Genomic DNA, 19,926 nt, shown 5'->3' on the forward strand with positions numbered 1-19,926 from the left:
CAGGCTCCGATACAACACATTGTTTTGACGGATTAGTGCGAATCTGGCACAAGCGTAGAGAGAGAGAGACGGGTTGTTTAGGTGCTGCATGTCCTGTAATGGGACATTATCACAAAGATGGATGCAAATCTCTTCTCGCCTTTCTCGAGGAAGAAAAATGCTGATTTAGTTGTAGCAGTGTGTACGGATACTGTGCAGCTGCTCAGCTCTCTCCATGTGTTTGTTCCCAGTTGTGGCTGATACCATCCAGCTGTTGGAATGCAGCAGCTGGGATTACTGCCTATCTTTCTATCTGATCAGGTTTTCTCTCTCCTCCCACTGCTGAATTTGAACCTCACAGCTTCTGCCCCCATTACTCCAAGGACCTGAAGCATGAAATAGGCTTTTCAGCATGTGGATGTCAGATTTTGTGATGTCAAAAGCTGACTAGAGGTGAGGGAGCTATGACATCATCACTTAAAGGCCTGTTGTGGTGAATATGGTTGTGATGGGCTTAAGATACTTTGTCTTGACAAGGTGTTGCCAACTTCTCAAATGTTTTTATCAAATCCTATTTAATGATTTGGGGTTTTGAGCTACACTATGAAGCAAAACTCGTTTCTTATTTGATTTTCTTAATTCTGTTATAACTGTTGATTTTCTAACGTTTGTACATACTGTATGTAGTTTATCAGGTTAGAGAAGACAAGGTGAGACTCTCCCTCCAGACCGGGGAGCTCATGAATACACTAAAATTATTAATACAGCGTATTGGCCTGACTTCTTCGCTGTGGCCCAAAGCAAGGTGTGTTTTTTCCTTTTTTGTCTCCCCGCTGTCATCTCCTCAGGCGACGCAGGGAAATAGTTGTGCTCATCAGAATTGACTGGCTAATCCGGAGCAAAGCACTCCCAGGCGGAGCGGAGGCTGCGGGCCGCCTTCATCAGTCAGAGCGCAGGCGTCGCTGCCGTCAGGAAGCGGTGATGAATGTCCCATCAGCGCGCCACAAAGATGAGTGTGTGTCTGCGCGTGTGCATCCCTCTTAAAAGGGAAATCTATCTTGTCAATCTGCCCCGAATGACGTGGTGTGAAAGCACTCGCTTGCGCGTTCGCTTCAGTCTCTTTGCTGCACATCTGGCAGATGTTTAACACCTTGTGTTGTACCTGTGACAATCACTTTCTTTGTGTTTAGCGCATCATTCTATTGCTCTAAAAAGCTCAGCTCACACTCAACAGACCCAACTGTTACAGCGTTGGTGACTTATTCACTCTGGGCATTTAATTCCCTGGCTCTGCTGATCTCTGACGATGAAGTTCACGTCCTGTCCTAGGACACACTCATGGGGAAAAGCAGCCATGACAGAACCCGTGCGTAGCCTGGAGGCTCTCCTGCGTGTAGTTGTCTGTGGAATTACGCCGTTGTCCGTCTGGATTTTGTGGAGTCTAGCTGGTGAAATGCTTGTGCTGCTCTAAATCGCATTAAAGTTGTGAGGATTTGAAATTACATCACTGAAGTTTCTCACCTAATTAGCAGGAGAGGCGTTGGCGTGGCTGAACGGGCTTTGATGAGCCCCGACGCTTCCCCTCTGTGCAGTCTGGCTGGCGGGGCCGCGGTTGTTGTTCTGCCTTTAGGCCCGACCCTCGCTAGCGCTTCTTCGAACAATTCTTAATCACATTAGCATAAGTGCTCTATAATCAATGATTTATTTATTTTAGATGTGTTCGAGGCAGCGGTGATGGGTTAAGCTTTTAACCCAGCGTGGCGTCTCTGAATGGTTCTGGGGAGATTGTGTTTGAATATAATCATTCAGGCAGGGCCACGACTTTGCTGGCCCCGCTTGAATGATTATACTTAAGTCCAAAACAAATAAGAGGATGTGGGCTGTTGCTTCCTCCTCATGAAAGCACTTGCTGCTCACATCCTTGACCCTGACTGCTCTCTCCCGCTCCCTTTTTTTTGTATTTAACACACTCCTGATTTGGGTTTGTTCTGCACAGCGGAGGCGCTTTGTGTGTGTCCGGACTGCAGATTAGGATTCAGCAGCTGAACGCTACAGTGTTCTCTGGTGGAGAAAGGATGAAGCGTAGCTATTGTGCGCTTCTTCGCAGCGTCTCGGAGGCATTCATCTCGGCACCGTGCGTTGACTGAACTGGTTTTTGTCAAATGCCACGTTGATGATGTTCAATGATGTTTCTTTTAGTTTAAGTCGCTTCACACAGCCGATTATTTCACGGCGTTTTTATGAATGCCCTGCAGTTGCCACTCGCTGCAGGACGACGGTCACTTTGTCTCATCCTACAAACGGGAAACGACACTGATCAGATTCATACTTCATCTGTAGCAACTACGCGTCGGGTGATGCGCGACCGCTATTATGCAAATGTGCACATTCCGGCTGTCATTTACAACAGTGGTGGAGAATGGAGATTTTATTTACTGTGTGGATGGATCATAATAACCAGAGGCGAGAAGAACATTTTGGGGGGTTGTAAGGGAGTTAGGTAGTGATGGAGGAGGGGTCAATGAATGCATATATTTCTTTTGCTTTGCAGACTGAGTCATTAGCCTCAGTTTAATCCCTGTGGCACTTCAAAGTTGCACAACACTTCAGTCAAAGAAGAACATTAAGCCTGTGCTATTTAAGGAAACTCCCGTTGACAGTTTAGTGTATTTCTGAGCGCTAGAAACAGAATATGCAAACACAGAGATAAGTCTTTTACCATCTAATCTGCTATTCCTTTAGTCCTTGAGAACTTTTTTGTTCATCACCACTCATTCTCATACTGTAGATGTTGCTGTCACTCACTCCTCCCTAATCCCATCTAATACTCGGTCAGACCATGTCTCTACTTGCGTTTCTTGCCCTGTTCGGACTTTGTTACAGATACCGTTTACTCAGTATCGGCAACCGAGAATAGTCGACCGCTGGTGTCGAAGTAATGATCGAAACGACACAGCCTCATGTCAGACTTGTATTGTAGCTGTCATGTTGGAGCACAGAAGCTGCTGCCTCTGCCTGGCCGTCGGAGAGCTGGCGGGCTGAGCTAACGCAGGGGTCGAAAACGTCTGGTTGTGATGGCAACAGAGGAACACATGTCCAGTGTAAAGCACAGCAGTTCAACACTCTTGACAGCAACATTTTTCTTTTATACTTGTACTTTTGTTGGATTTTTGATTCAGGAGGAGTTCAGGTAAAATCAGCTTTTACTTTTGTTGCAGCTTTATGAGAAACAGAACATTGGTGCTTATCTTCCACCTCACTGTTAAGGCTGTTATGCAAAAACCTAGCCAAGGTCCATGTTTCATTTAGAAACTGATTATGCTGAAATCAAAACACGATAGAGGCTCATAAGGCTCCAAGCGAAGTAAAATCTATGTATTTGAAATGTATGACAAATTTAAACAAAATCTGTAAATGAGAAAAGTGCCAGGCAAACAAAACACCTGAACAAGTACAGTAAGAAGATAATTAAGCTCATTTGCATATGAATAAACATGTTAAGCTGTAGCTCTCCCTCCTCCAGCTGTTGCGCCGAGGACCCTCCATGAGAATGAGCCGTTCCGAGTCCTGGAGGCGAGAGCAGGAGAGATAACACTTATCAGAAAGCTTCCACCCTCACCGTCATTTGTAATGCAGAGCTGGAGCGTGCGCTTCCTGCCAACCTAGAGGCAATGCGGACACTGAAAAATGGGGGGGGGGGCTATCTCCAGTCCACTCCACCCCACCCTCCCACTCCACCTCTGACTGCCTTATCTAGAGTGCTGCGCTCGCACGCAGAAAACTGGGAGAGACAATAACAAATCTGTTTCCACCCCAGACGCTCCGCCAACGCCTGCTGTGGCTCACTTAGACCGCGCTTCTAACACTCCGCGCCGCAGAGAGCGGAGGGATTCCAGCCATGATCTGTCACTGGCGCAAACAAGTGGGAATGAGTCACAGACTTGTTGGGTCAGGAAGCAGCAGTGTGATGATGCAAAGTCATCACCTGCATAGTTTCCATAGGTTTATTCATATGGGTTCTTATCTGAGAGATCAGAACTGAAATACTACAGCCAGATACTAATTATAGCCCTACAGTAGTTTTATGGCACCATTTAGTTCTTCCTCCTGTACCTGGACCTGCCTGCAGTGGCCAAAGCCTAGAATTAGAGCTGTAACACTCGGTTGCTAACCCTGTCACACCTTCCTGTAAATATAGTGTTGGTTGTTAGGATAAGCAGTGTTTCTGTTCAGTGTGGACTGTGATCAGTTGTTAGGCAGCCACTGTTAGACTGGATGTAAATGTAATCAAATCTAGTCTGTGTCTAGGATTTTTAACCACAGCCGAGGTCTCGCATTTCCAACTGTTTCCAGTTTGGTTTTCCAGTGAGGCTGTCGCTGCTCAAGTTCCTCCGTGAATTGTGCTTCTATTATGGGGTCCATTAAGTCTGCCTCTGTGTAACGACACTCCACTGGCCAACGCTTTTCCACGACCCTTCTTCTAATAGCCCCTTTTACATTTCATTTCCATAATTTAGTAGGCAGCTACAGTATGAATTAAAAGATGCGCGAGCCCCCGGGAAGCGGGTGCAACAGGTACAGTCGGTGAACTGGTCTTAAAGGTCCGTTCAAGTTTCACTAGTGATCCATGTCAAGGTCCCGTTATTGTTGGTTGTCACAACTGGTTACATCTGTCACAGCTGTGTATCCAGGAGATGGAGACCAGCGTCACTGAGCGGCTGCTGTCAAACGTGTCTTGCTTCCTGCTTAAAAGCAGGTTATTGTTAGCTTTTGGCCTGATTGTAGGATATTTCATAGAAAAAGCAACTGTGGGATTACTAGTAATAGTTTCATCCCTTTCCTAATCTCTGAAGCCGCAGTGTCATCGCATTTAATGATTTACTGTCTAAAATGAAGATTTGAAGTTCAGCCTTCGGCCTTTCATTTGTTTGCTCCTCTCAGTACTTTGTCACTTTCAGTCTGCAGTTTTCAATTCTCCCGTTTGTCTTCGATTCATTAAATTTTTTTAGGCGGTAATATTGCAGCTGGAATATGAGAGTGTGAAGCATGATTTACACCCACTACTTGTTTGTAGATCCGTTCAACATGGAGCTGAGCAGTCTCCTCATCCTTCTACCATCTATCTGACACTGGCGTATGAATTGCACCAGCAGACACATTCAGTGAGCAGGAACAGCCACATTTTCAGCTGAAATGTTTAGACTTTGAAGTTTTGGTTTGGAGAAATAGTTTTGCTGTTCTGAAAGAAAATAAAAGAAAGTTGTTTTTTCTCTGTTGCTGTTTGGTTAAAAGCACTTTGAGACATTTTCAGCGACTGAATTTGGGGAAAGAAATGCTTTGTTTCTGCTGCAGTTTTCATTTGCTTGAGTGCTTCTTAGTGCCAACATGAAGGAGTCACCGGTCATGGAATATTAAGTGAATCTCAGCTTAAAAAGACATTTCATTCTAATGCAAGCGTCGTGTCTCCTCGTCCAACTATAGTTGACGCCGACGTTAATTTGCTCTGTATTAGAAATGAAAACAGAAATTTCTGTTGTGATGTTAAAATGCTTTTTGCATTTTCAGAAATTCAAACTGAACTCTCTTTTGTGCCTGCAAGGCCGAAACAAAGCCGCCTGTTGAAGCCCGTATGCTTCTCTTTTGTAGTCCTGCTGCGTGAGGAGGTGGCCCAGCTCCAGGAGGAGGTGCACCTGCTGCGGCAGATGAAGGACATGTTGAGTAAAGACCTGGAGGAGACCCAGGGCGGCTGCTCGGCCGACGTGCTCTCGGCCACCGAGCTCCGCGTGCAGCTGACCCAGAAGGAGCAGGAGCTGGACCGAGCCAAGGAGGCCCTGCAAGGTAAGGACCACACAGGAACCAATGATGTGATACTCAGAATCACCATATATAACATGGACAGCGGCGCTGCAGAAAGAAAAGACAATGCCCTCTTTGCATATGACTGCAGCGGTTTGGCTCGTCTGAATGCTTTCAGAACGGTGGGATGAATTTTAATTGGTTTTAATAAAATCCAATATGTTTAATAATTGTTTGTGGAGCAGCCTTGAGACATTGTGCATGGTTTGATACCAGGTGCATTTGCATTGTTGTATTCCGTGCACCTCTCTCTCCACTTTTCTTGTTTCATTTCCCTTTCATCTGTCAAGGGCTTGACTGTTACGCGGGAAGCGTCTTTCTAAAGTTTCCCGACGCTTTTTTTATAGGGCACAAGAAAAAATAAGTCATCCCGCAACTTACTGCTGTACATGTGGTAGCTATTAGATTTTATTTACTTTGGAGAAGGATGTGGAAATACTTGTTTTGGACAATGCTTGTCAATTTGGGAATTGGGAAACGGAGGGAATTTGAAATTAAATAAGACGCTTGACATGTTTCTTGTAAATCTAGCAGTTTGCCTAGAATGCATAAAAATACAATGTCTTCAGGCTGTAAATAAAAGAACAGACATACGTTTATACTAAGAAGTCAAATTTTAATGGATGACAGATGTATAAATACATGCTGCAAATTAGTCGAGACCTTTTTGTTAATGAAGGTTTGGTGAGTGTATGCGAGATGGGAATAAATGCAGTGCTGAGCTTCAGAGCCTGTGCAGAGTGAAGTAGTGCCAGGCGGCGCAGCGGATTGCAGGGCATCAAGCAGAGATGTCATCAGCGCGGCGGCGAATTATTCTTCTCAAAGAATTATTGCCCGTGGAATGAGCGGAGCACAAAACCGCCGTTTGGTACGAGACAAACGCATGACACGCTGTCAGTGGATTCTGTTGCCGCCACGTTTCGGTTGACACTCGCGGCCCACGCCTCTCGAACGAACTGAAGGAAAAACACAAAACGGGGTAGAATAGAGCTCACACACGAATATCTCCTCCACAGCTACAGTAGACGCCTGCCTGTGTGAACGTGCTGCACAGAGGCTCACAATCGTCTCCATGACACAGGTCTGTACATAAAAGCCAAGTCCTGCCAATCCCAGCAGGCCTCGCAGTAATCAGTGGCTAATGAAAGCTTTATAAAAGATGGCTTTTGGTCGGCTTACGCGGCTCAGAAACATTAAGCTGGTGGCTCTGGTGTGCGCCCACGATGGGATCTGTGAGCGGACAACAGGAAATTTGCTCCTGCGTTGGGTTTTGTTGGAGGAAATTCGACGAGCAACCTGCAAATCTGAGCGAAGGGGTTGCGCTGTTGATGTCTTGGTTCTTACCATGAAAGTAAAGCAGGTTTGTGATTTATTTGTGTGTAATTACTCTCCATATCATTGGTCCCTCAGCTCTTCTTTAGCTCCATGCTGGCCATCGGGTCCAGTGGCTTGAACAGACTCAAAGCAGCCGTGAAAAGCAGCAGCAGAGCTGGTTGCATCCCTCCTGCTTCAGCTGCTGCTGTTTGGGGTGACTTTAGGGACAGCCAGCTTATTGAAATGTGTGACTCGATGAATATTTGGACACCAGTCGAGACCAAATAAGTTTAATTTGTGTTTATTAAGATCTTGATAGGCCACAGCAGTCCTGTTGGGCCTGAGGGACAATGGATGGAAAATTGAAAGCGTGTGCAGAATTGACCAAAGTGTTCTGGAAACCAAAGTAATAATAATTCAAGGCAATTCAGAGGCAGTCTTTGATAATACGTTACTGGAATGACTTCCAAAAGCAACACAACGGTTCATTGTTAGGATTCTGTCAAAGAAAGGACTTTTAAAACCATTCAATTTGGGGCATATTTTAATTCCTGAACTGTTTGATTTTGGAGAGAAATCATCCTTTGATTTAATGCCATTCACAAATGTGGATGACTGTGATTTTAACAGTATAATCACCACTGCGTTAGAAAGCATTCTCTGTAGTCAAGAGATCAAATAGATTCTGTTGTGCAATGACTCATTTGGCTTCTTTTTTGCCATATTAAGTAGTCTGGGATTCAAAGCAGCGAGACTTGGATGTGTGGGTTGGATTGTCAGCCTTCAAAGGTCTTTGTCTGGTTACTTTTTGTGTAATACAGCAGAAAGAGTCATTAAGCTGTTGGATTTTGAAATAGCTGTGTTTAAAGTGGCTTCTCGTGGGATAAAAACAAAGGCCAAATGTTCTCTAGAATAGCTCATTAACTGCAGCAATATCTGCGCTTCCAATTGATTGGACGCGAGATGTCGTCTCTTTGATTTCCCACAGTTTTTACAAGGACGGCACATTGTGAACGTTCCGACAGTGCTTTTTTTTTTCCCCTGAAGAATGAGAGCAGTGTGTGCTCTCCCCTAGGAACCCTGCGGGGCTTCATTGAACTGTTACCAACAATTACTGTGAAGCTGAGGAGCTTTGTGGTTTTTAGTTTGTGATTTTTATTTTTATTTTCTTTGGGTGGAAAAGCCAGGAGTCTGCGCTGATGGAGCTCCGTCCTGTCCTTTGCTCTCTTCCACCTCTATTTCTAACAACTGTTTGCTTTGAGAAAGGCCTGTGTCAGCGTCTGGCCAAATTACATAAAGATTTTCTGGTAGCTATGAATATAAAGCTTAGTGTTTTCCTCCAGTCATATTTTGTTTCTGTCCCTTGTCTGTGTGAGGCCCACGCCTGGTGTCAGTGCTCAGGCCTGAGCTCACTCCTACTGATCTGCCTGAGCCCTGAGTGTGAACCCTGCAATTGTAATCGTGGGTAATTAACAACCTCTCACAAATGTGAATTATGTTTTGATGCTGTTGTGTAGTCAAATCAACCCTGGCTGATCCTTGGAGTCATTCCAGGCAGCTGAACCAGTATCTAAAGCAGATTTCTAAAACTCTTCCATGTATTTTCACTTTCCCCTCAATGTTGTGTTGAATGAATCTTTTAGAACGGACTGCACCTGGGCCTCGATACTGATTTGAATCATTTATTTCTGTTAAGGCTAATTACAACCACCAAGAGACTCCCAGTCGGTGCGAGGCTCAAATGAAAGCGAGGCAGCAGTTAGTGATGTGTCCTCAAAGCACAGGGCGCCAGCTCGGCTCAGTGTCCTTCACTACAAGGCCTCTCCCTTCACACACGCCGAGGCTCATCAGGTTACTTCACCTGAACAACATTGAAACTGCAGCAGCTTTAGCGGAGGCTGTTGTCTGCTTCAAAGTTGAATTACCGGCAGGTTGTGCAAAGTTTGCATCTGTGTTCTGATACCAACTTCATCTCACATGTTTTTTTTGTTTTACAGAGGAGGTGAGCTCGCTGTGCAGCTCTGAGGCTCCCACTTCATTATTCAGCCGCTGGATTTAAAATCCCACACTGTGAACAATGAGCTCCCTCCAATGAGCCGATGTCTCTTTTGTTCTCTCCCCCAAATAATTATGTTAAGAGCTGACTAAAAGCCTGTCCTTTCTGTTTGGAGCCGGAGTTACAGGAGCAGTGTCAGCGTGGAGGGGTTTCATTCAGTAATGTGATGAACATCATTCACAGAGGGAGCACTGATAAGTGGTTCTGTCTTTGTGATCCTGTTGTCTGCTGTTACAGGCGAACTCAACTCAACGGATAATAATCTTTGTTCAAACATATTAAATTCACTGAGTTGGATCACATTTGCACAGGCAGTGGTCCTTTTATTTTACATTGTATAAATCCTTAGACTTTGCTGAAACAGAAAAATTGTTTAGCGGTTATCAGGGTTGGAATCTTGTCATATTTGTTCCATAATAGTTAAGTGATGTGAGGTCAAATTTGTTTAACAATCATGGATCAGAGAGTCTTTTTCTGGAACTGAATAATTTCTGACATTGTGAATATCTGAACTAGCTGCTGGCTACAGTACAGACATAAAGAAGAGTATCAATCGTATCATCTCACCATGAAAACAAACAGGAATCCGGGTTCCTGGGGTGCACCGAGCCGGTGGGAACTCTGGCTGAGGTGTTCCACTCATCCAAGCCCTCCAGTAGCAAAGACCATAGAGGGGTCCAGCACACAAAGGCTTTTAGCTCACTACAGTAGTGGCTGCTCCCATTAAAACACTTAAAACACAAGGGTTGCGGCAGCAGAAGAGCCCGTGTGCAGCGGGCTAAAAAGCACTTATGCAGATTTTTAGAGAGGGTGACAACAGACGGGCTTTTTGGTTTTAACGTTGACTTTAAATGCGCCTGTTTTGCATGAGTCCTGTTCGGCTCGAGCAGCCGGGCCGGCGCGTAGACGAGCTTAGAACAGCGCTGGGTGGACACGGGAAGCATGAAGCCGACGGAACGAGTTCAGCAATACTCAACACACGCGGTACCTGTCCATTATACGGCTGTTACCTCACACTCCTCCAGAACCCCACACATTCGCTCCAGCTCTGGACGCTCCCAGGTGGCTCCCTCTTGTTTCATCTTGTAATAATTCTTGAAGGCTCCTGGAGAACCGCAGGGAGCCACAGTCATTAATATGGCTGTCAGCAGTACTGTAGGTGTTTCCCCATCACCTCCAGCTCTAAGTGTACCCACAGTGGGCATGGGGGCCATCTTAGTGTTTATTCATAGCTTATAAATGGTGGAGAACAGCGCTAACATGGGCTGCAGCTGTGAATGGACCCCTTTATGGAGTCACAGTAAGTGCTTTTGTGAATCCGGCACCGGGAGGATTGTTGCTGCCAAACGGTCACAGGTGCAGGATGTGAAGCAGCAGCAGGGTTTTTTTGGCTCGTCTCAAACGCGCCTTTGATTTCACTTCCTGAGGCAGGTGCTGGGAGGTTTCCTGTTTCTCTTGGCCAATAAGGGGCGGCTCTTGTCCTCCCGTGCAGCCTAGTTTGGCTTGGAAATTCCATCGCTGGAGAACGGGTGAAAGGGAGCGATATGAAAGGGTGACGGCGAAGAATGCAGATGAGGGAACAGGAAGCTTTTATTCTTCTGTTAGGATTGGTCTATTACCTAGAGTCACCTAGTAAACGTCACTTAATTAAAACATCTTTACTTGTTTGCCAGATGCTCAGAGACTATAAAAATAGAGGTGAAGTTATTATGTGCAGAGAGAGGAAAATGGAGCTGCATGATGTTGCGAAACCTCCAAGTCTCAGAACTGTTGAGCTGTAGCTTATAGAAACAGGCGTCAAAGTGAGGAAGACAAAGGTGGACAGACACGCTGTGAATACGTAACATACAAATAAACACACTGGGGAAGAATCTCGGCTCTAAGCCGATGTCGGGGAACGTCAGGAGGAGAGACAGATGCAGGGAGGAAACGAGGGAGCTTCTCTGAGCACAACTACAATGGGACCTGTTCCTTATCATGATGCGTGGGTGAGGTGCCAGAGGATTAGAGGGAGGACTGTATGTGGCGCAGCCTCTAGAGGAGAAGGCAGCAGACAGTAGCTTCACGTCAGACCAGCAAAGCAGATGTAATGTTTTCACCAATGCGTATCTAAAATAGCCTCAAACCTGTTTTTTAAATTTTAGAGCGTAAGCAGCGTTGGTTGTGTAACCCGTCCTCGTTTCCGTCCTGTCCGCTGACTTGCGCTTCTCTCTCTCTCTCTCTCTCGCCCGCAGCCATGAAGTCGGACCGTAAGCGCCTAAAGGCGGAGAAGGCCGACCTGGTCAACCAGATGCAGCAGCTTTACGCCACGCTGGAGAGCCGAGAGGAGCAGCTCCGCGACTTCATACGCAACTATGAGCAGCACCGAAAAGTATGGCCACGATACAGCCCCCAAGACTTTAGTGTGTGCAGAGATGAATCACGGACAAACTGGCTTTGGTCTCCTGTGATAATGTGTACATGTTTAGCCTATGCACAGTTTCTGCCTATTCTCAAAATGTGTTTGACTCAGAGATCGCAGAGTCAGTAGCACTTGATTAAATTTGGCTTTCGCCTGCACGTTGGACTGTGATCTGTGAACCGATCCATCAGGATCTCTCTGTGCACCAGGAGAGCGAGGACGCGGTGAAGGTTTTGGCCAAGGAGAAGGACCTGCTGGAGAGGGAGAAGTGGGACCTTCGCAGGCAGACCAAGGAGGCCACCGAGCACACGGCCATGCTGCGCTCCCAGCTCGACCTCAAGGACAACCGCATCAAGGAGCTGGAGGCGGAACTGGCCATGGTGAGAGGGGCCGGGCGTGAAGCGAGCGTCTGTATCACACACATTAAACCACAGCTGCAGAAATACAGTAAGCCACCACAACAAACCTGTGAATGAACAGCGTAGGCATCCCTCATGTCTCCAACCCCCCAGATGAGTAACTGTGTCAATCAGAGAATGGAGTTCCGGGTGTTTGAGCGGCTTGTGGACAGGGACGGCTCTCCTAGGGTCGTGGCGGTAAGATGGCCCCCCCCCCCGCTCTAAAATCTGACCTTTCTTGCCCCCTCCCGCTCCCTGGCAGTGTCTCCTGTTTGTGACCTAATGGTGATTTTGAAGACTTTTTCTCCGCTGCACGTTTTTTGACTAACCCTCAACCAAACCCCGACTAATCCCAATGATCCCGATATATCTATCCTCCGGATTCCTGCTGGGATTGTTCTGAATGTGTGTTTAATCCAACTTGAGCTCAGAAATGCTTGGGGAAAAGACAGGATTCCCAGTAAAGGTTGTGATTATGTCCTGTTTTGCATGTTAAACACTATAATTGATAATCATTTGACCACTGGGTAGGTAGGCGTGATTGCACTGAAGCTGCTTGTGCCCTTGTTGATTTGCAGCCTGCTGTTGTTTGGCATGATAAGATTTCAAACATTTGTAGAGCACCGGGACGTCGGGGCTAATCAGAGAATACGCACATCAGGATACAACTGCACAGACATAAAAACATATGAACACGTCTCCCATGGATCCAGCAGCTCATCCTTGTTCCTGCTCCACAGCAAATCTATTCATTAATTCCAGTTTCCTCCCCCCAAAAGTAAGAAATGCCCCTCCAGGTATTTTGCCCCTTGGTTCTGTTTCCTCTCTACTGTGGTGTGGTGCTTGCTCGGTGGGAATCTGCATTGACTTCTGTCGTGCATTCGTGCTGTGTAAACAAGTAGAACAGACCTGGGAGTGTTTTAGAAGAGCAGTGGATTCACACTATCAGTGTCATGAATCCACTGCTCCCTCAGCACCGACCCAGAGACCGGGCGAGCGGTTGCGTCTCGGGCCCGTGTGATGTCGGGCTGACGCCGCCTGTGTTTCTCCTTCGCTAAGGCCAAGCAGTCGCTTGCCACGCTGACCAAGGACGTGCCCAAGCGTCACTCTCTGGCCATGCCCACGGAGACCGTCGTCAACGGCAACAACCAGGAGTGGGTGATGCAGGCCGACCTGCCCCTGACCGCAGCCATCAGGCAGAGCCAGCAGACGCTCTACGTCCACGCGGTGCATCCCACCGACAGACAAGGTAGGGTGACGTCAGTCCACTCACACACACGTTTAGCATCATGTACCCTCTGCATGCTGCTGTGCACCTGCCTCACACACACATTCATTGTTGCTGTCTGCCCAAAACCACCAATGACATTTCATGCGCTTTGTGAAGCAATGACATTAAACACATTATAGGCTTCACAGCTTCCACTTGCCTTTCCTCTGTCTTTGGGTGCCAGCTGCTCCATCACATTCCTCCTGCACAGACAGGCCTCCGATAGAGAAGAGAAACCCTATCGCAGCTGTGAGTTGGTTAAACCTAACATAGATCACAGTGAACCTCGGAGGTCGTCCTAGTCCTAAGTTGTAGACGGAATGGCCTTACAGCCACCCGAGCAGGAGTCCACCTCAGTCGTCTCAGCCGCGGCATCAGACAGGGTTCTGACTAATCAGGGACATCTGGAGAAAGAAGCAGACCAGGACCAAAAAACAAGGAAGACGTGCGAACAGTCACGAACCCCCAAATTGCTAATGCAATTGGTTACGTATCAGTCTCACACACACACACACACACACACACACACACACACACACACACACACACACACACGCTCGCGCTCAACCTCTGTGAAGCTGTTTTCACTGTTGCTTAGCAACTAGCGGATGATTGCAAATAATTTCAGGCTTCAGGTTAGGCACCTAAATTATAATATTTTTATTTTTAAAGGTAGCTTTGGTGCCCGAAACACCCGAGAAAGAAAACAAGACTTGTCTCTCTTCCCTCTCGCCCCGTTTAGTGGCTGCCGTGCGGCTGAGCCCCTGTCACTCACGCCAGCCCTCCGTCATCTCCGACGCCTCGGCCATGGAGGGGGAGCGCTCGTCCACGCCCAGCGACATCAACTCGCCGCGCCACCGGACCCACTCCCTCTGCAACGTAAGCGTAACGGGCTCCCGGGCGGCGCCCGCCGCTCCGCTCCGCTGCCCGGCCGCTGTCCTGCCGCCTCCACCCTCGCTCTGGCTCAGTTCACGTTTGCCCCCACGCAGTCTGTGCAGCTGTGACTTGAGTGTCTGTGGAAGCCGGTGGTGGCGGTTGAGTAAGTGCATGCCTGGCAGCATGTGAAGTGTCGCCTCCCCTTTGTGTTTTGATCTTTATCACTGCTGGTCTTTATCGCCTCTCCGTGCCCCTTCACCGCCTCCTCCGCTCCCGCGTTCACGCTCCTCATCTTCTCTGCTCTGCTCTCTCTCTGTCTCCTCCTCTCTTCCTCCAGTCCCTAGAAGATCTGGAGGAGGCGAAGCGTAAGAAGAAGAAAGAGAAGATGGGCCTGGGCTCTCTGTCGCGCGTCTTCGCCCGGGGAAAGCAGCGGAAGTCCCTCGACCCGGGTTTGTTTGATGGTACTTCAACACCTGATTATTACATAGAGGAAGACGCAGACTGGTAAAGCACACGTGTCCGAGGCCAACGGCCCAGAGAGCCTTTGCCTTTGTGCCAGTTATCAGAAGACAGCGCTGTGTGGGTGCGTGTGTGTGCATGTGTGTGTCGGCCACGTGGAGGTGGGAGGCGTGAAGTGTAAACCTTAACGATCAAATTGCACCTGTATGTATGTACAGTCCTGTAAATAGAGTCACCGGTGGAGCACAGCGATATGTGGGTCTGTTTTACTGTATCGGCTGTGTTGACGGATCTTTTAATTGTTCTTTATATTTGGACTTTTTGTTTTCACTCAACCCGGAAACTTGAAGGACTGCTGTACGTGTAAATAACAGTTGATGTACACTCTGTGCGTGTAAATGTCTCCTTGTCCTGAATGCCTCCTGTTCTTTTGACCTGTAACCCCCCCCCCCCCTCCGTCACCACCCTTTAACTTGAACTCCTCCCCCGTTTATTGTCCTGCCTGGTCCATCCCCTCCTTCCACACCGCCGTGACCAGAAAGCACTTTCCTGTGGGCGACACGCAGACTCCTCGAGTCCGCCTCTGATTCGGTCCTACAACAGATCCGTTTGCCACCGACTGAAGTGGCGGCGCTCCTTGATGTTCGCTCCGTGAAACTTCAAAGGTGCCGCCGGAGCAAGGAGTGAACTGTGTGCGCAGAACGGTCTGTTCCACGGCGCGACATGTGTTTTCTATCTGTACAGATAGAAGGTGCGTGACCAAGGTCCATGTGTGACATGCATGCGCACAGTCCCAGTCCCCCCAGTGCATGCTGGACAAACCCTGAACACCGGTGTGTTTCTCTGGAGAAGGTGACACAGTGTCTGTTAAAACAAAGAGAGGTCAGTTATGGACTTCATGATGTTTATTCATGACGCCGACTCATTATAAATGAAACGAGGTTTGCAAACTTGACCCTGCGCTCGTCTGAAAAGGCTGCGATTTGTGTTCGAGGGCTTCCCGTACAGAACGTTTTAATCTGCACCCACGAGGCTCTCGAAAGGGACAATTACATTTGAAACAGTAAAGGTCATCGAAGTTGTCAAGAAAAGCCAGCGCTACACTGTGAATAATTAAATAGTCAATCCATTTATTCCTGAGGCTTTGTTGCTCTTTTGCTTTCGGTTCAGGCTGTAGTAGCTTGTTCTAACATTAGCCTCCGTTACGTAAGACCACTGCAGATGTTAGAGTCAAGGTCGAGGCTTAACCCAAACCTTAATGTTGAGGTGATTCACCAGGACACCGTAGCTTCCGTTTGGAGCGGACGCTCAACGGCTGCAGCATAACGAACCGTTATAATGAGCACCGACTGTGAAGCGTAATAAGAAAGAAAAATAACCTTGTGAACTCAAAAAAAAAAATCTGATGCACAGGTCAGGACGCTGAAAAAGCCAATTAACTGTGTGCCAAAGGTTAATAGCGTTCGTTAAGGAAAAAGAACGGCTACAGACAGCGGATTATTTTCCCGCTGTCGTCGGACTGGGCTGGAGTCTGCACCGCCCCCGCAGGAAAGCGCTTCTCTCCCTGATACTGAACTAACACTGGGCATTTGTTAATCTCACCTGGAACAGCGGAGTAGCAAAGAGAGCGTCCTCGTCGGGCAGGGAGGGGTCAGAACAGAACCCGTGGCTCAGCCTGCGTTTGGGCTCACAACATAGAGTCCCTCTAGGAACCACAGCTCACCCAGTCCATCTTTAACACTGCGTGTATTTAAGTCTAAGTTATTTTGAGTTTTTTATGTAACCGACTTCTATGATCCTCCGCTTGATGGGGGACAAAAACATATCAAGTGAAATATATTGTATCATTTTTATCATGTTTTGAGCCACTGTCTTTTTTTTCACAAATATTTTTTGTAAATGAGATAGCATTACACAAATGAAATGATTATTATTATTACAGAGTTTTATTTAAAGTTCTAGATGTACAGTAGGCGTCATTGGGGGATTTCTATTGTGAAGTCCTGAGATGTTTAGAAGTGGATAGTAGTGAAGTTTTAAAGGCATGGCAACAAAATTAAGCTCAAAAGAACTAAACGAGAAAATAAGATTATTTTAAAATAAAATAAATACCAGTGAATTTCCATGTGGCTGTCCTCTCTTTCCCTGTGTTAATGCCTGTGTGTGTTCATTTGTTGTGGTTGCGGCTCTAATCCCGACCGGTCCCGTCACACTGGGGAGGCCTGCCATGTGTAACATACGTGTCCGCTTCCCTCAGCGCCACAAGTCCATCTGTGGGAGGACGGCATCCCCAAAGCTTCCAAGTGGCCTCCTTTCCCCTCTCGGCCCACGTCAGATCCATATTCAAACCTAGAAGCGTTCAATTCGCTGTTTCAAAACCCTGTAATCAGGAAGTAGAGAGGGGAAAGGAAGCCATGTCAGACTGTTGGAAGAACACTCATCTGTCAGCACATTGTGTCAATAAAGTTCTGCTTGACTTGACCCTTGACCTTTAACACTGACCCCCTCCTGCCTGACTTCCACCGGACTCTCAACACAGTGACGTGACCCCAGAGCTAATCAATCTGGCTCAGTCGGACCGAGGTGCCCTGCTTCCAATTGATATAATAAGTTCCGCTGGGTTGTAAACTGTGTTCGCAGACGCCTTCTAACTGTCCAACAGCATCAATAACCTTGGATTTTAGCACTTCTTCAAGTTCTGATGCAAATAAATCCGCTAAGTACTGTTTTCAGAGAAATTTGATGGATTTAATTGATAAATACCAGTTACAGCATATGTTGATAAGTATTACATTATTTAACATTTTGTTTTCTTAAGTTGACAGCTGTAGTTTTTTCCAGCATATTTTGTGTTTCACTGCTTTGTATCCGAGTTGTACAGTATCTCAAAGTGTGCAATAATATTTCAAAGCCTTTCGCTCTCCAGCTCAATAGCTTGAGCTACGCCAAAGCTTGGCAGCACCATCTCCTCATCTGCTGCCGTGACAACGAGACTTCATTTCTTTACTTTCCTAATGGGCTTGTAAATGTCCAGCTCGGTTCCCTACGCGACTCCCTCGCGTGCCCACGAGAGAAGAGCTGCTGCGGCAAAAAGGTCAATTACGCCAATTACGCGCTTTAGGTGTGTGTGTTGTGTAAGTATATTCTCTACACATTAGGACCCACCCGAGCACGCTGAGCACTAAACAAGGCTCAACAAGCTGGCAGCTGGAGGTTCCTCTCAGTGGCTCAGCTTCACAGGAGAACACTTTCCAGCTGTCTGGCCTTCCACTGGGATGCGAAAGGGTCCGTTCTGCACTCTTTGATGTGGGCTGTGTGTCGGCACCGTCTCCAGGAGTTTCATTCCTGAACCGGGGCTCTTAGAAGTCTGCCTTTAGCCGGCGCATTAGCCTCAGAAGGATGCATGAGAGCCTCCAGCCCAGATGCACTGTGCGTGTTGGTGCGTTAGAGTCCGTTTCCTCTCTGGAGCGCAGGCTGCTGAGTGGACCTCTGGGACCGGCACCGACACAGCGGAGGCTTACTCTGGGATTGTGGTGGTTTACGGCAGCATGTACAGCACCGATTCAGGCATCGTCCATCAATCACAGCTTGCGCTTTTCCACTAGAGCAGCAGCTGAAACAAACTGGGGCTTTCGGAGAAGCAGAACATTCGGATTATGTTGCGTCCGTTATGGCGCCGCTCCCGGGTGGACGCTTATCACAGGTTCTGTTTTCTACCGGTTATAAAAGAGAAAAACGTCCACTGCTGTAGGTGATGATTCCCAGACAGGGACCACTGAGGAACGTAGGGGCTCTAACACCCGTCCTGAGTACCATGACACCGATAATGACCCGTCTGACACTTTATTAAGTACAAGTTAATAAATTCAAGGCAGTCTAATAAGCTCAGCTCTTCGCCAATCCTCCCTTTCTGAATGTGGTCAGTTTTATTGAAACGGGTTTTAAATGTGTTTTATTCATTCATTAAATGCAAATGAGTCCGCTGTCCGTTCAGCGCTGCCCGTTGACGTACGCCTGGAACCAGGCTGCCCCCTGCTGGTCGACACGAGGAAACGACGGCGTTTACTGCTTCTGATTTACCCTGATGTGGATAAAACACGGGATATGTGGCCCATCTTATCTGTACGGGGAACATTTCAGGGCCATTATAACGAATGTACTAATTCATTTTGTTTTCATCAAGCTGCTGCTACAGATAAACGAGTCCTGCTCATTCGGAACCTCAGCTCATTCACTGGTTTGCGGTCACGTGGCCTAAAAGCTCAAGGCTGCTCGTTTTGAGGAAATAACCTTAATCCCCTGCTTTTATGTGGTCACATCTGTTGCTGGAGGCCTGAAGTAACGTTCTCACTCTTCCTTGCTCACCGCCATCCCTGCCCTCACTCGCACCCTGAACCACCTCACCCATCCGCCCCCGCCCCCACCTCCCCCTCCACCCACTCGACGCCTAGACTCGGACGGCCACTGCAGCCCCACCCGCCACAGCCTGTCGGACGGCTCGGAGGAGCAGCTGGACCGCCTGCAGCAGGTGGAGCTGGCCAGGACGACGCCCATGTCCCAGTGGAGGGCGGGCACCGTCCAGGCCTGGCTCGAGGTTGTCATGGCGATGCCCATGTACATCCGCAGCTGCTCGGAGAACGTCAAGAGTGGTAAGGTGAGGCAGCCCCCCCCTCCTGCCTCACACATCTGGACTCCGCTCACGGCAGAACGTGTTCGCAGAACACCTGTGGGGATTCAGCCTCTCTCCTCTGTGGCAGGTTTTACTGGGGCTGACGGATGAGGACCTCGAGCTGGGCTTAGGCGTCACCAGTTTAATGCACCGCCGGAAACTCCGCTTGGCCATCGAGGACTACAGAGACGCTGAGAGCAGTAGAGGGTGAGCGAGGGATGCGCAGAGCCGCCGCCGGGTGGCGCCGCCTGGCGGCCAAATAGTGAATAGTGGCAGTTTAGCGAAATGATCACAAACGGTAAACAGCTGGTTCACGTCTGCTGTGCATGCAGCAATAAAAGGCAACTACGTTTATGGTGTTGCAACATTAATAATACATTTTCCTACCTTTCTGTATGACAATTATATAAAAGTGCAATCTGCATAACTGCACAGTTGTAAGAATAAAGAACCTAATAAGCTATAAAGTCCTTATGTTTCCCACTCGTTGTCCACAGGCTGTCCAAGGCTGCAGACATGGACCACCACTGGGTGGCCAAGGCCTGGCTGAGCGACGTGGGCCTGCCCCAGTACTCCCAGGCCTTCCACACCCACCTGATCGACGGGCGCATGCTGAACTCCCTCACGCGCCGCGACCTCGAGCGCCAC

General features: G+C 47.9%; 1 protein-coding gene and 1 long non-coding RNA gene across 3 annotated transcripts in view; one reads left to right on the forward strand and one right to left on the reverse strand.

Annotated features, from left to right (window-relative positions):
* kazna (kazrin, periplakin interacting protein a) overlaps positions 1 to 16,732 on the forward strand; it is an 86,714-nt gene extending 69,982 nt beyond the window's left edge. Inside the window, exons 5-11 of one of the 2 annotated variants that reach the window (XM_029155562.3) lie at positions 5,626 to 5,817; positions 11,440 to 11,576; positions 11,816 to 11,986; positions 12,119 to 12,202; positions 13,064 to 13,253; positions 14,017 to 14,153; positions 14,488 to 16,732. In XM_029155562.3, coding sequence (XP_029011395.2) covers positions 5,626 to 5,817; positions 11,440 to 11,576; positions 11,816 to 11,986; positions 12,119 to 12,202; positions 13,064 to 13,253; positions 14,017 to 14,153; positions 14,488 to 14,658 — 1,082 coding nt within the window. In that variant the 3' untranslated portion in view covers positions 14,659 to 16,732. The remainder of the gene's footprint in view (positions 1 to 5,625; positions 5,818 to 11,439; positions 11,577 to 11,815; positions 11,987 to 12,118; positions 12,203 to 13,063; positions 13,254 to 14,016; positions 14,154 to 14,487) is intronic. The other variant, XM_029155563.3, reaches the window with a different exon arrangement.
* LOC129604323 (uncharacterized) lies at positions 16,537 to 19,005 on the reverse strand. The gene is made up of 2 exons (XR_008695126.1): positions 17,775 to 19,005; positions 16,537 to 16,989 (listed from the first exon to the last, which is right to left on the reverse strand). It is a non-coding gene; the product is annotated as an uncharacterized LOC129604323 (long non-coding RNA).
* Between the last annotated feature and the right edge of the window lie 921 nt (positions 19,006 to 19,926).

Source organism: Betta splendens, chromosome 7 (genome assembly GCF_900634795.4).
Source record: "Betta splendens chromosome 7, fBetSpl5.4, whole genome shotgun sequence".
NCBI lineage: Eukaryota > Metazoa > Chordata > Actinopteri > Anabantiformes > Osphronemidae > Betta > Betta splendens.